Here is a 16,447-nt window from a genome sequence, read left to right as displayed (position 1 = left end):
GATCTGAAATTCTCTTTTCCAGTTCAGACTTTGCATTGGCAACCTGCTGTGTCTGTGTGCAGGGCGCAGAAAACATTTACTTATTGTCCTTAGCTGATGAAACACATTTGGCATTTTCTTGTGGTCCACAAAGTTGAGGACTGGAGCAGTTCAGCTGACAGGCTACACCTGGGGATGTTCAGCCTGGAGAAAAGGTTGTGTGGAGACCTCACAGCAAGCTTCCAGTATCTGAAGGGGCCTACAGGGCTATGGAAAGGGACTCCTCATCAAGAACTGTAGAACAGGACAAGGAGTAATGGGTATAAACTGAAATAAGGGAAATTGACGTTAGATATTAGGAAAGCATTTTTACTGTGGGGGTGGTGAGACACTGGGACAAGTTGCCCGGTTAGGTTGTGGATGCTCCAAGCCTGGCAATGCTCAAAGTGGAACAACCCGGTCTGGTGCGAGGTGGGCAGGAAGGGTTGGGACTGTGTGTTTATTAAAGTTCATTCCAAGCCCACGCTGTGTGGCTCTGGAGGCTGGCGCTGTGCAGGGCCAGGAGCTGGGCTCGATGATCCTTTTCATCCTTTCCGGCTCAGCATTTTCTGTGATTCTGTTACGTTCTCTCAGTCCTGCATTTTCCCCTCTCAGCGGCTGCCAGCTCGCCGTTCCCGGCAGCGCCCGAGCCCGGCCCGCCTCTCCGCCGGTTGGGGCCGCGTTCTACGCTCGTTCCCGGTCCCGGAAGCGGCGGCCGGGCCCGCCCCGCCCCGCTCGGGTCCGCCCCGCCCCGCTCGGGTCCGCCCCGCCCCGCTCGGGTCCGCCCCGCCCCGCTCGGGTCCGCCCCGCCCCGCTCGGGTCCGCCCCGCCCCGCTCGGGTCCGCTCCCGCCCCGCCCCGCCCCGCTCGGGTCCGCTCCCGCCCCGCCCCGCCCCGCTCGGGTCCGCTCCCGCCCCGCCCCGCCATGGCCGCCCCCGGGCCGCGCTGAGCCCCCGCGCCGGGAGCCCCGGGCCGCGCCGCCGCCATGGGCTCGCTGTTCCGCGGCGAGCCCGTGTGCCTGGCGCAGCTCTTCCTGCAGAGCGGCTCGGCCTACGAGTGCCTCAGCGAGGTGGGCGAGTGCGGCCTGGCCGAGTTCCGAGACGTGAGTACCGCAGGGGCGCTCTGGGACAGCGCGGGGACCCTGAGGGGCCGAGCCGGGCCCGGGGCCGCTGTCCGGGAGGTGTGGGCTTGGCCCCGGTGGGGCGGTGGAAAGTGCTTTTATTCCCGTCTTTGCCCGGCTCCGACAGGCAGGTGTATGGCCCGTCGCTGAAGGCAGCCTCACAGAATTGTTAGGGTTGGAAGGGATCTCTGGAGATGGTCCGGTCCAACCCCTGGGCAAGGCAGGGTCACCCAGAGAGGTGACACCGGAGCCCAGGTGGAGGGGATGAGAGATGGGAGGTCAGTGTGGAGCCCCGGCACTCTCGGGGGGAATGCTTTGGCATGGCTGCATCCCACCTTTCTCACAGAAGTAGCTTAAACTTGAGGTTATTTGCAGCGAGATCCCACGGGAGAGTCCCCGACCCACCTGCAGCCTCATTGCCTTCAGCCTGAGCGTGTGTGCGCAGCTGATGCATCCATCCACCCCACTGACAGACCGAGAGAAACACCTGCTCTGTGGGTTTATTGATCACAGGTTCCTGTTCCTGGAGGGATATTTGGCCTTGGAGGAAACTCCCTGCCTGCCTGCCTAACATAAAGTTGGGCTGGGCAGTAATTAGGCACGTCTTTGCCTTGTCTCATCATAATTATATGCTTCTTCCTGCCTGACTGAAACTTGGAATGCCTTCATATCAAATATATGTTAGAAATGTAGCTTGCAAAATCGTTGCAGGGAAAGCTGGGAAGACTTAAATTAACAGCTAGTTAGTAAATATGGCAGGGAGGAGGAGGCAGATCTGTAAGAATGATTGCATGAGTGTATGCTTAACATTTTGATGTCATTCTAGTTACCTGATACATAATTTATTTTAGAAATAATGCATTAGTAGTTCTGATTAAATAGCTGGATAACAAGTCAGAAATATTGCATGTTCATATTATGGGTATGTGCATAAAAATTGATATTTCAAATAGACTGTGGAAATGCATCACAACAAATTTGTAAAATGGTTTGTTAATTTGAAGTCATTAAGCAACATTTTAAAACTGTTGAAATAACATTGGGAATGGTTTCTCCAGTAGACCTTGTTATTTTGTTGTTTGATTAAAACTAGCCAATGGCATGGATAATTTTGCCTTAATAAAGCCAACTTTGTTATTCGAAGACTTTGTAATCTTTTTAGGTTTTTGTGCCTTCTCAGCTGAAATGCACTTAGAGCACAGAGCTCATGGAAATTGTCTCCAGGAAGTTGAAGGAACAGCTGTGTTTTTTTAGGGGAGGTTACTATTTCAAATCCCTAATATGCATTTTGTCCTTCTTCTTCAGCTTAACCCAAATGTAAGTGTGTTTCAGAGAAAATATGTGAATGAAGTGAAGAAATGTGAAGAAATGGAAAGAATACTTGGTGAGCTTTATTGTCATGTCTGCTGTTTCTCACCTGTGGCATTACCAGAGTGACACTACTGTGAACGTTTCACCTACAGGCTTTTTTAACCATCCCAGGTTTTGTAAGCTGTGAAATTTACTTACACTAAATATATTATAATATTTTAAGATCAGAGGTAAAGAATGGTTGCTAATGTGTTGCTGATAAATAGATGAGGCTGTTTCAGTGTTTGCTACTTAAAACTCTGCAAGGAAAAGGGAAGTTTTACTGTGGATATCTCCTTGACTGTAAGATATACCCTGTTTTTTCATGTTGTATAATTCAATACTGTTGATTGTCCAGGCACCCTCAAAAAAACTTCAAGTTATTAATAACTGTGTTTTCATGGTAGTTAATGAATAGAGAAGGGTATGCAGAGCATTACAGCCAACATGCAGATGTCTTCAGTGTATCCTGAGGAAAAGTTGCAATTGAAGGATTCCTTTGATTGGAATCTCTCATCAGAGGGGCATGTGCTGGTTGTGCCAGCAGCTATTTTGGCAGTCCCCCTGCCCAATGTGAATTGCATTTGTTGTCAAGGTTGCTTAAGCTGCTTTGTTTGAACACTTTTTATGCCAAACATGGATCAGTGAGCAGCATGGCTGTTTCTGGCAGAAGTGATACACAATTGCACCATTAGCAGAAAGTGACACCGTGCAGCAACAAAGAGGTTCTGTGAAATGGTAAAAGCTTCTTAGAAAATACTTGTTGGGAGAGGGAAGCCTCTGAAGTTTGTTTGCTTCTGCAGACTTCCAAGGCAGGAGTAGTTCGTGTGTTTTATCCCCACCACTCTTTAAGTTCTTGTTTTTTGAAGACTTCTTGTGTGTGCATTGTTGCTGAAGTGAGTGAATAAAATAGCCAGGGCTTGATGCTGCAGTGTGATTAGCACCATCAAGAGCAGCTGAAGGTCAACTCTGCAGCACTCTGGGAAGTGTAGGAAATGCAGTTTCCATTCTGATTCTGTTTTTCTTCTCACTCCAGGGTATTTAGTACAAGAAATTAAAAAAGCAGATATTCCACTTCCTGAAGGAGATGTTGCTCCTCCTGCCCCCTTGCTGAAACACATTTTAGAAATCCAGGTAACTTCCACTAAACATTTGCTGTTTTCCTTTTTGTCTGATTCCTTGCTGCCAGTGAGGTTTTGGTATTAACACAAAATTCCTGTGAAAAGGTCAAAACAAGTTATCAGGGAGCATGCAGTCATCCATTGTATTTTGATGCATTAGCACATCACACTGTTCCAGGCAGATTATCTGTAGATTTTTTCAGCCTCATTTATTGCTTTGGTACTTACCTAAGGCTCTTTGTGCATCCAAAATTTCCAGGTGTGTTGGAGTTTTACTTGCCCAAGGCTCTGCAGGTGTTGGTCATACAGCAAAACGTGGTGCTGCTTTCTCTGAATGCTTTTTCTGGTTTTGTGTTTGATTAGAAGCTTGTAAAACACAGATCTAATTTTGAGTAAAATTCTGTTTTGTTGTAATTGTATTAAAAGAATAAATGGGTATCTTCCATCCTGTGCTATCTGCAGTTCTACATCCTGGTCTGCATTATTTTGACACAAATTAGGGGCAGAGCAGTAGGCTCAACAGATGCCAGTGGAGGATCAAGTGTACTCAATACAAAGCAATCCTTGGCAGACTAGAGATAAAACCTTTAGTTAATTAAGCAATGGGAAACTCCTGTCACTGTGTCAAATTATTATGTGTTGAAAATGCATGTTCCAAAATCCTGTAACTAATGCTGTGTCTTTTCTTTACTCTGTGTCTTAGGAACAGCTGCAGAAGTTGGAGACAGAATTGAGGGAAGTAACTAAAAACAAAGGAAAATTGAGGAAAAACTTGCTTGAATTGACAGAATACAAGTACATGTTACAGATCACACAGAATTTTGTCAGGAGAACACCTGAGGTATAGCTTGGGGTGTTTGGCAGGGATTGTTGTTGTGTGGCATTTTTGTGATTTTCCCCTTTGAATTGTTTGAAAATGAAGGTGTAATTGTGTTATTTTGGTGCATAAATTATGCTAAGAAATTTACAGTGTAATTTTGCAGCACTGACTATAATTGTTAAGAGCAGTGCACTTGAGATCCAGGATCTCTCTGTTGTCTGAATTGAACACAGAAATGAGTTTTTTATTTTTAATTAAACCATTTACCTAATTACCTTTTCTTCTTTAGAATAATAATGGAATGAGAGGGGTTTGTTTTCCTGAGAGCAATTAATGTTTTTTGGGTTTTTTTTATTATTTTAATTTTCTAGCATGAATCCTATTTACATGGAAATTTTGAAGAATTTTCTTCTGTGGAAAATGAACCGTTGGTGGATTTAAACCGCACGCACAGACTGAGTACCTCACTGGGGTGGGTATGGCATGTGCTGTTTCAGAAGTGCTTGATGAGGGGTTGTAAAGAATTGGTTGCTCTCTTAAAAGATGGCCTGTAGTGATTTCAGGGGTGCCCAACAGTTTTAGACAGGACAGGAGCCTGGCCCCAGTGTACCTTTGTAACAAACCCAGATAATTTCAAGAGATAAACAGGACAGCGCCCAAAAAAGCTGTTACAAAGTTTCCATCAAACCAAGGATGTGTGTAAAGGAAAATCTCTAAATCAATACTTCCTTCTATTGCTTAAACTCTCTTTCTGTGATAAACACAGTGTTTTAATCACCTGGTGGTGTCAGTTGTAAATGTAACGTTAATTGTGTTGCTTTTGAAATGCTGAATGGATACTGCTGTCTATGGCATTGTTATAAGAGGGTGTCTTCCAAGAAGAAAGAAATAATCTCATTGTCACAGAAATAATTAGTTAGAAGTAATTCTAGTTGTGTGCTCAGGTCTGTAGCCTGTTTATATTGCAAATAGTTTTATATACCAGCTGGTATTTTCTATTCCAGTTACTTCCTGTTCATGGTGATGCTTCCTTCCCTAGCCATGGCAGATACTAAATTATTGTGGTGATGTATGTTGAATTTCAAATTTTTTTCTTGTAAATTTTATCTTCTATTTCAAATTTTTCCTTTTCCTAGATTCATATCTGGGTTAGTTCACATTTCAAAGATTGAAGCATTTGAAAAAATGCTGTGGAGGGTCTGTAAAGGCTATCCCTTTCTTACCTATGCAGAGCTGGATGAGGCTCTGGAAGATCCAGATACAGTGAGTAAACACTGTAAAGATCAGTTTATTTCATTTGTACTTTTCATATGATTTGGAAGAATTGCTGCTCAGGTCTGTCTGCAGTAAATGGAAATGATTTCCCAGTGTCCTTAGAGGAAAAACTGTTTTGAAGTATGAGAATTTGTAAGATTTTAAAATTCAAGGTTGTAGAAATGGCAATTAATTGGTCATGGTTCAGCTTGGGGAACTTCATTGTGGAATAGTGATGACTTTATGATTGGCCACCTTGGTCAAAATACGTGGCAGAAATGGCTGCTTGGATATTTATTAACTAGGTCTGCACAGTGCATTGCCTTTTAATAGCCATTTCACTTGTTCATTCAGTAGCTAAGAAAGAGTCAAGTACAGCTAGTTTTCTGTGAAGTTTTTAATGTGAACTTACAAAATTAATTTTTTGTAAATCAATTATGGCAGCCTAATCTGGTTGTTTTTTTTTTTGTTTTCTTAAATTCTAATTTGTTACCTTTTTAAAATACTCTTTTCTTACTAAGAATTCTGAGATAGTAAAATATAATGTCTTTGATTTTCACTGGAAACTTTTTCTGATTTTCTCTAATATTAAAAAAAAAAGAGATATTGACACAGTTGAATTTTATTGTTTTATCTTCACTAACGGATGGAAGATTAATGCTACTAACACAGTTTTATTAGTTACCTGTATAATTATGTCACAATGGAATTGCTAGTTAAAATACAATTCATCAGACTTATTTTTTTGTGGTTTTTTAGGGTGAAACCACAAAGTGGGCTGTTTTTTTAGTATCCTATTGGGGCGAACAAATCGGTCAAAAAGTTAAGAAGATTTGTGACTGGTAAGAAGTAAATCTATGTACATTCCTTTATACCTGGGGTATTTTCTAGTTGGTTTTTCTCCTGCACCCCTTTCTTATAAGTATTGATTTTTAGACAAGGTTTTTTATGTTAAATTTGTTTCTCCCCTTATTGCATCCAGCCCTATAATTACACAGTGTACAAATAAATATATGAGTCATTTTGCTTGCAGTCTTCACCAAGTACAGGCTAAATACTGCCTCTGAGTTGAATCTGTTCTGTGGTTATTTAGTGATATGTTGCAAATTTGGCTGTGGCAGGGGGTTGGGTGATGTATTTTGGTGGAGTTTGGTCATTTAACACAGCCCTGTGTTCCTGCAGCTATCGCTGTCACGTGTACCCCTACCCCGACACCACCGAGGAGCGCCAGGCCGTGGTCGAAGGACTCAATGTTCGTATTCAGGATCTTGAAACTGTGAGTAAAGAACAGATTTCCTTTTGCTGGAGATGTTGCCCTCCTAAGAACATGGCCCAGCACTGGACATGTACGAGGTGCTCTTGCTGTGATCAGCACAGCCACTGTCACATTCTCAGTGACATCTTTGGTTTTTTCTCAAACAAAGGTGCTGAATAAAACTGAGGAATACTTGCGCCAGGTCTTGTATAAAGCATCGGAATCCATCTATACTTGGGTTATCCAAGTGAAGAAGATGAAAGCCATTTACCACGTCCTTAACCTGTGCAGTTTTGATGTCACAAATAAATGTTTAATTGCTGAGGTTTGGTGTCCATTGGCTGATCTCCACAAATTGCGCCATGCATTGGAGGAAGGCTCGGTAAGTCACCTGAATGCTCACTGATGTTAAAGATTTTATCTTGAACTAACTATATGCATTAGGAAAGAAAATAATTATTAATAGACTGAAAGTAGCCACAGACAGATGTGGGTCTCTGTATAAAACAGTTTTTTTTATAAGCAGAGCCTTTATTTAGTGTTGTGTGTAGTGTTTTTTTTCCCTTGAATAACTTCTGTATTGGACCTGAGTCCAGCTGGGCCCACAGTGCTATTTGCAGTCACGCAGAAGGTGCCAGTTCCCTTGCATTGGTTTTTATTTTATGGGAGAAAATTTGTAATAACTGATCTTTGTTTTATAATATTGTTACTGATAAGTCTCATCTGATACTTGATATGAAGAATTAGAACATTGTGCATAATCTGTTTTTAGAGGGGGTACAAAGGGGTAAATGTTAAACTTGGGGCTTAATTTAATGGTATTTTTGGATCAGTGAAACTGCTGATAGAGCAAATGTTTTCACTTTGATTAGATTAACAGAGGTCTTACACAAGTGTATCTTCTGTCTGTAATTAGAGGAAGAGTGGAGCTGCAATTTCATCATTCATGAATACCATCCCAACAACACAACCTCCTCCAACTTTGATACGTACCAATAAATTCACCTCAGGGTTCCAGAACATCGTTGATGCTTATGGAGTTGGAAGCTATGGGGAAGTCAATCCAGGTTGGTCCTTCTGAAAGCTGAGCTGTGCTGTCATTGCTGCTTGTCTTGATACCTGGCTGAATTGGACACTGGCAAAGGCCAATTGGTGACAATCACACTGCTTGTTAGTAGCTGTTTTAAAATTTCAGTAGCTCGTCAAAAGTGCAAACAATGCTCCAAGCAGCAAGATGGGATTTAGTTTTGTGGAGTTATTTTAGCATGAAAGGTAGTGGTAATAGCTGTGTAATTTTTCTTTTATATGGGTTATTTTGGGTAAACTGGTAATTACCATTACCAGAAAACTGGTAATGGTAATTGATCTTACTGAAGTGTGGAGCTCATCACTTGAAAAATCCAGCTTGTTGTATAGCCCACTTTAATATGTACTTGTAGCTATGTTGACTGCATCATTCTGCACAAGAGAATGTACCATATAGTGCAGACCTGAAATAGCCACAGAGGAAGGACTGCTTGGTTGAGTTTTATTTCCTGGGCTCATATTATTATCCTCAGAATCGTCAGCTGCTGCTCAACTGTGAAGTTATCATTGCTACACAACAACCAAACTTTAAACTGAGTTAAATTTAAAGTGTTGGGGAAAGGTCTATGAGTAGGGGATGAAATATCTTTCAAACTTAAAAATGTGAGAGATTTAAGTACGGGATTGCTTGGGGATAATGCAGACAGAACATCATCTGTTGTGCTGTGCCTGAAATCTGCTGTGTTACCCTTGCAGCTCTCTATACCATCATCACTTTCCCCTTCTTGTTCGCGGTCATGTTTGGAGACTTCGGGCACGGGCTGCTCATGTTCATATTTGCACTCCTGACAATACTGTATGAAAACCACCCTAGGTTAAAAAGAGTGCAATATGAGGTAAAAGGAATTACAAATTATTTACTTCCCATCCAGACAGATCATTTGAACAGTCACTGTTTTTTGCATGGGTATTTAATTAGGGGTTTTTCCATTCTTTTAGGATTTTCTGTTTTTAAAGCCTGCATACTCCTTGAGATCAATGTAATATTTAAACTATTCACTTTCCTTGAAAGAGCAGAAATAGTCAAGTTGTAATGAAATACTTAGAAAAATTAATTGATGCTTTTAAGCTTGTCTTTCATTCCACCAGGGCTACTCAGTGATGTGTTTTACAGAATGTCATTACAGTGACAATGTGAGGAGAAAATGATTTTTCAAATTCCACCTTTTATTGTTTATAAAAAGAGTTGTAGTTTGAAATTTATTCAACTTCACTTCAATTTTTTAATCATACTGGTTGGAATGCAGGTACACCTGCATCATTAGAATTATGTTAATTAAGAATGCCTGCAAATATGTAATTTCTTGTAAAGTAGTCCCAGGAAGGAAGTGGCTTAAAGAGAACCTTCCTTAATGTAAGGACGCAGGTGATAAAAATCTGTGTGTGCCATGGGAGCTCATATTCCTTAACGACTGTTCACAAATAAGTTTTAGTTTTTAGAAGTCTTTATGTGTCCAAAAATGTGGTTCTTTTAGACACATCTAGCTAACCTTTGCTCACATAACAGATGATATTCTCTACTTTTTCTTTTTTCCCCAATACTGACAGATAATGAAAATGGTATTTGAAGGCCGATATGTGATATTGTTAATGGGGCTGTTTTCTATATACACTGGATTGATCTATAATGACTGCTTTTCAAAGTCAATAAATATATTTGGATCTGGATGGAGTGTTTCAGCAATGTTTGAACGAAAGGTTTGGAGGTGAGCAGCATGTTTGCTATACCATTAAGCCAGAGATATATTTCCTGCAGCAGTTTAACCTTTTTGTTCACATGTTTTAACTATCCTGTTATGGTTTGTCTTTACACTGATGTTTTAGTTTATATTTTCCAGGTGTGTGTGTGTGTGTGTCTATATAAAGATTTTCAGAGGAATAGAAAACACAGGTCTAGTTTTGGATTTATTTGTCCTAGGTCATGCTTCTGGAATGAATATATGTGTAGCATTAGCCTCTACTGAAAGGGATTAACTATTAATGAAGTAAATTAATTACCTGGCAGTCATTAGTCTCTGCACAGCTTTTCTTGACAGTAAAAAAAATAAAATAAAATAGTCTATGTGAATTGTCAAATCTGCTTTTTCTCAGAGTGGGATAACCTCATTGATTTGAGGTATCATGACCCTTTGGTATATAAATGTTCACAGCTTGCTTCTCACGGTGCCTTACAAAACAGGATGTGGCTTGAAATAATCAAGACCACTGGCATTGGTTAAAATTTGAATGGGTTGTGTGTGCTGTGATAATGAAAAACTATGTGAAAATTTAGTAGAAACTTCCCCAAATGCAAAAGGGAAAGAAGGTAGCAATTATTCTTTGGGTGTTTGACAGTGAATTTTATGCAAAAGCAAACTGTGAACTTCTAAAATAAAACTTTGAGTTTTAGGGGAATGTGGAATAAAATCCATAAACTTTGTTTTGGAAGACAGTGAATGTGAATCAAGCCCAGACTGTGAGATTCTAGGTGTTTTATGTTGCTATTGTTTGTTTTAGTCAGGATTTTTGTGCTTAGAAATCCTTTCAAAGCATGATGGGGTGGGTTAGGTAAAGGAAAGCAGGAGCAGTGTCCTGCAGAGCTGGAAGTATGTTGTCATTATGTTTAAAGTGTCAAATCTGAGTGTGTTTTTCTTTCACTACAGCCTTGAGGACCTGAAATCTAATCGATATTTAGTGCTGGATCCAAATGTTTCTGGTGTCTACAATGGAGTTTATCCCTTTGGAATTGATCCGGTTAGTTTCATTCTTTCTAATTATCCACTTGTCATGATGAGTCTTTGTCCATTGGATTTTGGTATGTGTATAAGTAAGATACTTCTGACTAAGAAAAAAACCCCACATTTCTGTTTGCATTCTCTGTTCAACAAGACCTTTTCTTCTGACAAGCCAAAGATTGAGCTATTTTTACAAAACTCAAATTTCAGTTGTGACCTCCATTTGAGGTAGAATTCTGGTCTCCAGTAGGAAAAGGATACTGGTTTATTCTTTCTGTTATGATGTTCTTCAATGCTGGTTTGGTGTTTTCTTCTTCAGATATGGAATTTGGCAAGCAACCGTCTCACTTTTTTAAATTCATTCAAAATGAAAATGTCTGTGATCTTTGGAGTGACTCACATGACATTTGGAGTCGTATTGGGGCTGTTTAACCACTTGTAAGTACAAGAAGTTAAAATAATACCAACACTTTTTTTTGTCAAGTCTGCAATTATAACATATTCTCTTAGTCTTGTAAGTGAAACTGGAATTATTTTTTGAGAACAGAATAAGAGTAACTGTGAAAACTGTTCTTAAAAAAAGACAATAATGGAGAAGCCTTCACATCATATGTAAGATGATGATTCAGTATTGTGCTAAAAAATCCCAAAACACATTAGTACAAGACTTTTATTTCACTTGTTGGTAAATAAAGATACATGCCTCTTACAGTTTTTGTTTCCACTAAAATACCTGGTAAAATTTCACTGAAGAAAAAGAAATCAGCTCTTGCTTGTAATCTCAGTCTTGCTGTTTAAAAGTCATTTATTTTATTGAAATCATATTTGGGCTGTGTTGGTAAAACTTTTATTTTTTTTCTCCATTTCAACTTTTCAGGCATTTCAAGAAGACCTATAATATTTATTTGGTTTTTATTCCTCAACTTCTATTCATGTTGTGCATATTTGGCTACCTGGTGTTCTTGATCTTCTTTAAATGGTTGGCGTACTCTGCAGAGGACTCTGCAGTTGCCCCCAGTATTCTGATACAGTTTATTAACATGTTCCTGTTTCCTGGTAGTGAAACAAAGAGCTTCTTCAGTGGCCAGGTGAGTAATGCTCTTCCAAGCTTTTTGGGAATCCTGTATTTCCTATGCAGATAATACTTTAAAGGAAAAGGGGAGGGCTTTTCCTACTTTGGATTTTGTGATCTAATCTGATTTTCCTTCCCCCCTAACAGATTCCTCTGCAGAAGTTTTTACTCTGTGTTGCTTTTTTTTGTGTTCCTGTAATGCTGCTTGGTAAACCACTTTATCTCTACTGGTTGCACAGTGGAGGCCAAGGCATAAGAATGTACAGGGTAAGTACTGAAAGACACACATTTCCTCAGTGTAGGAGAATTCAGCTGCTGTTTTACTGCACAGGGTATGTCCTTACTGGGTATTTCATGGAATGGAATGGGTTGGGTTGGAAGGGAACTTAAAGCTCATCTCATTCCATCCTCTGTGATAGGCAGGGACACCTCCCACCATCCCAGGTTGCTCCAAGCCCCTCCAGCCTTGCTTTGGACACTTCCAGGGATGGGGTAGCCACAGCTTCTCTGGGCAAACTGTGCCAGGGCCTCACCACCCTCATAGGAAAGAACTTATTTCTATATATCTAACCTAAATAAGCCCATTACTCCTTGTCTTGTCAGTTTCTGCTCAATTTTGGACAGTTTTTGACTGAAACACATAGTAGTACTTTGTTGCACTGAATTTTTTTGCCTTTGCCTGTGACTACTTTAAGTAAACTTAAGAAATGACAGTGGCAGCCTGCTTGAAGACACAACACATTCCCATTTTGTAGAGTGGCTACAAGCTTATCCGAAAAGAAAGTGAAGAAGAGCTTTGTCTCCTGTCATGTCATGATCTCGAAGAAGGAGTCAGTCATCCAGACAGCGGGCACAGGGAGGGGGATGCAGAGGAGGTAATATTTTCACTTAATCTCTGGTTTGTATGATCTTAAAAACAAATTAGAAGTGAACAATCAATAGATAACCTGTACACTGCGTACTGAGAAGTTTTGAAGAAACTCAGCTGAGCCTTTACAAAGAACTTGGTGTCCAAATGCAGTTTCCTTATAGTTAATTGTTGCTATTTTATCATCGTTTTTTGGTATTTTCAGACTGTTACAGTAAAACACAACCTATCTGTCATAGAAAACAGAGTGTTTTATTTGCAATTGAGACTCTGCATCTAGGAGTACAGGTTTTCTTGTACTGAAGAGCGGGATAAAAACTTTGTCTAGTTTTCTGGATTCTTAAACTTGAGGCAAGGCAGTGACTGCCCAGTTAATAAATCTTGGCTTTTCATCTGGACAAAAGTCTTTCCATGTCTGCAAATTACATCTTGTGATGAGGATTATTGCTCATGGGGGTTGGGGGACATGGGCAGCTTTCCTACTCCCCACCCACTGCCTCTCTTTAGTTTGGGCAAATTTTTAAAGGTCTGGGCAGATTCCAGTGATTCCATGTGAATTAAAAGACAGAGAATTGCTTCAGTTTCCTAATGTGCAGAATATATATAGTTCTCATCTCACTGGGGTAGTAGACTCTTGTTGTGGTGTATAAAAAATACAAGAATTACTTCCTCAAATGAAGTGTGTTATACAAAGTAAGTGTTGAAATACAGTGTTCAGACCAAGTAAGTGTTGAAATTTTCAGTTCTATCAGTTTTGAAACTCTTCATTAGTAACAAGTATTTATATTTAGAACCTACAGTATTAATGTATTAATTTCTATCAGTAGCATTACTGATAATTACCCCTGCTTTTAAAGATGAAAAAAATTGATAGTGTAGACTTAGAACTAGAACCTCAATAGAATGGGAATTAGAACCATGGCTGGTTATATTAATTAAAGTTTTCAAATATTAAATCATATTCCTTGTGGAAAACATAAATTGCATTTTCTTTTATCTATCAAAAAGGTAATACTGGAAAACTGTAGCATCTGATTTTTTTTATGTTATCTTTGTAATAAGGATCTTCTACGTGGCACACTTTTTTCCCTGATATAAAATCAATTTATTACCCCTCAATGGAATTCTTCTTCCATGTGGGAAGGATTTGCAGGTGAATGTTTTTGTTCTCTTCTGTTCTGTTCTCTTTGTTGTTAAAATTAATACAAATGTATTTTTATCTTTTAGCTGAACTTGGCAGATGTTTTTATGAATCAAGCAATTCATACCATTGAATACTGTCTGGGATGCATCTCTAACACAGCCTCATACCTGAGACTCTGGGCATTGAGTCTTGCTCATGCACGTAAGTGGGGGTGGGTTTTTTAATATTTTTTGATTTTTTCTTTTCCTACATCTGTATTTTTAATGCTGTTAGAGGGAGGCTGGCCTGTTCAAGTGATACTACTATGAAATACACTTTTTCTTAATATAAAGAAAAAAATCCCTATTTCAACTAACCATGACCTATGGAGGCCTCCAAACTAAAGCTGTGACTTTATGTAAAATATTGCTCTCAGTAGATCTGATTTTGACACCGAGGTGTATCTTTAAACATTTGAGGGGATGGGGACAGCTCTCTGGAGGGGGGGGATTGCTTATAGCTCAAATGTTCAGCAGGTGCTCTTATATTGGTTAAATGAACAGGTCAGAGTGGCTCAGTGGGTGAAGATACTCAGTACCAACATTAATTATGTTAACTTTCTGGTTTTTATTAGAGTTATCAGAAATTCTGTGGCAGATGGTGTTGAGGATGGGTCTCCGTGTGGATACAAAGTTCGGTGTCTTGCTGCTAATCCCTGTTCTGGCATTCTTTGCTGTGCTGACAGTTTTTATTCTGCTGGTCATGGAGGGGCTTTCTGCTTTTCTCCATGCAATACGACTTCACTGGTACGTTCATTTTTTTCTATATTCCACTTCAGCTCCAGTATTGGCTCCTTTAAGAGGAATTTTTATGGTAAAATTTTAGGTGTCTTATTAAAAAGGGAAAGTGTATAATTCAACAGCCTCATTGCTACTGAAATACATTTATTTAGTTATATTAAATAAATGTCTTGTTAGTTGGATTTGACTGTTCCTCTGGAATATTTTCAGTAGATTCAAATATTATATTGGCTTATGATACGTTTTAACTTCAACCGCATTCTCTAAATATAAGTACATTTCATTTGTACTTTTCATAATGTAGAATATTAATAACTTGGTTAAGTATTTTTAATTTTACAGTCTGGTTATCTCACTATATAGTTTCAGTTCATTTATTAGTGACTGGGGCTGCCAACCCTTAAGTATTTTAATCCTTTTTTTAGTCTTGCTATTACAAGCTCTGCACTTTGGAGTGGATTCAGAGCATGTTTGGTTTGAAATCTGATGAAATTTGCAAGACAGAAGGTACAGCTATGTACATGACAGGTGTCCTGATGATATTGCATGTTTGCAAAACAATTGACTAGAACTCAGTAAGCCAGGAGTAAGAAATGAGCCATTACACCCCAGTTTAGTGCGTGTGGGTCTCCTGAGAAACATAAAGCTAGCCTGGGACTGCGATGGAAAGGTTAAATAGCTGCACAAAACAAGTGAGAGGATTGGAGTTGGTTTTATTCAGCTTCTTGGGTTGCACAGTTCTGTCCCTTGACAGCTAATTTTGGATTCATGTACAGATTCTGTTTTTCTGTCTCGTTTCAGGGTGGAATTTCAAAACAAATTCTATTCTGGTGGAGGATACAAGTTTACGCCTTTCTCTTTTAAGCACATTTCTTTAAATTTTAATAAAGATGGTGCATTATAATTTGGTTGCAGAAATGTTTGGAATTGTCTGCGAATAACTGCGTGATTGGATCTTGCCAATGAATGGTTTATTGTGGAACAAAGTGGTTTTCACTGATTGCCTTATAACGCAGCCAAACAATTCTGTAAAGCATACCTCCTCTAGAAAGACATAGCAGATCTGGAGCATCTTGTAAAATATATAGATATAAAATGTACACTTTTCTTCATAAACTAATGTTGTAAATTAATTTTATTCTTTAAAAAACAAAAAGTTGTTACTGCTTGTCCTGAAACCCATGTAGACTTTTTTTTTTTTGAGTCTCTTTATTTTCTTGAATGGTTATTTTTAAATTATCTGAAAGACTCTTTATTATATTAAACATTCATTACTAATCACATAACCCTGCTGCATCTTGTGCACTTTGGGAACCATTCAACAATGCAATACAAGCAATGTCTGTTTTCAGTCTGTATTCCAGGATGATTATGAAATGTAAATTTATACACACCAATGCAATGTGCTCTTTTTTGGCCATGTTTAAAATTGCACTGAAATTGTTATCTGTTTCTTCTGGGTTCTGCCTGGAGTTAATACTTCAAGCTTTTGGAAGCCACACTGATATTTATATTTATATTTAATGTTATGGAAGAAGGCAGGATTAGAAGTATCACTCCTCTTTTTTTCCCCTGTAGCGAGGAATAACTTTTGCACATGGAATAAAGAATTGGTCTCGATCCCTGTTTCTGTTTGGCCGTAAAGATACACAAACCATATTCTCTGATATTGTAGAATCTAATTTATACCGCATAGGTGGACAGGGATCGTTTTATATTATTTTTGTATCAGTCTGAAATTGGGGATATTGCCATGATATTTTAACATCTGTGCCATACGAACAGCACAAATTAAATTTTGCACTTGTTTCATACGAACTCCCAATAAAGCCTCGTTTGCGCTGTGC

The 16,447-nt window shown here is 39.4% G+C and overlaps 1 protein-coding gene across 3 annotated transcripts; it reads left to right on the top strand.

The window, feature by feature from the left end:
- Positions 1 to 22: 22 nt before the first annotated feature.
- Positions 23 to 16,447, top strand: ATP6V0A2 (ATPase H+ transporting V0 subunit a2). Of its 3 annotated transcripts, none has more exons than XM_086855243.1 (20): positions 23 to 299; positions 2,443 to 2,521; positions 3,524 to 3,621; positions 4,312 to 4,449; positions 4,800 to 4,900; positions 5,565 to 5,691; positions 6,442 to 6,524; positions 6,865 to 6,958; positions 7,107 to 7,319; positions 7,854 to 8,004; positions 8,720 to 8,859; positions 9,572 to 9,729; positions 10,666 to 10,756; positions 11,057 to 11,175; positions 11,615 to 11,825; positions 11,957 to 12,076; positions 12,565 to 12,684; positions 13,905 to 14,022; positions 14,435 to 14,606; positions 15,402 to 16,447. In XM_086855243.1, exons 2-20 carry the CDS (start codon positions 2,506 to 2,508, stop codon positions 15,502 to 15,504), a joined length of 2,373 nt encoding a protein of 790 aa, XP_086711369.1. In that variant the 5' UTR covers positions 23 to 299; positions 2,443 to 2,505; the 3' UTR covers positions 15,505 to 16,447. The 3 variants fall into 3 exon arrangements, with proteins under 3 accessions (XP_086711369.1, XP_023792989.2, XP_086711371.1); XM_023937221.2 differs by lacking the exon at positions 23 to 299 and adding an exon at positions 868 to 1,119; XM_086855245.1 differs by lacking the exon at positions 23 to 299 and adding an exon at positions 1,513 to 1,735.

Source organism: Cyanistes caeruleus, chromosome 18, assembly GCF_971803275.1.
Source record: "Cyanistes caeruleus chromosome 18, bCyaCae1.hap1.1, whole genome shotgun sequence".
Lineage (NCBI taxonomy): Eukaryota > Metazoa > Chordata > Aves > Passeriformes > Paridae > Cyanistes > Cyanistes caeruleus.
The sequence above is the reverse complement of the archived record's forward strand: the minus strand, read 5'-3'. Positions and strand labels throughout refer to the sequence as shown.

What these genes read in the sequence shown, in the direction of transcription:
- ATP6V0A2 (XM_023937221.2), top strand. Translation starts at nt 1,003, where the DNA reads ATGGGCTCGCTGTTCCGCGGCGAGCCCGTGTGCCTGGCGCAGCTCTTC. An exon ending in AACACATTTTAGAAATCCAG is followed by an intron (nt 3,622 to 4,311) that starts GTAACTTCCACT and finishes TCTGTGTCTTAG; the next exon opens with GAACAGCTGCAGAAGTTGGA. An exon ending in TTGTCAGGAGAACACCTGAG is followed by an intron (nt 4,450 to 4,799) that starts GTATAGCTTGGG and finishes TTAATTTTCTAG; the next exon opens with CATGAATCCTATTTACATGG.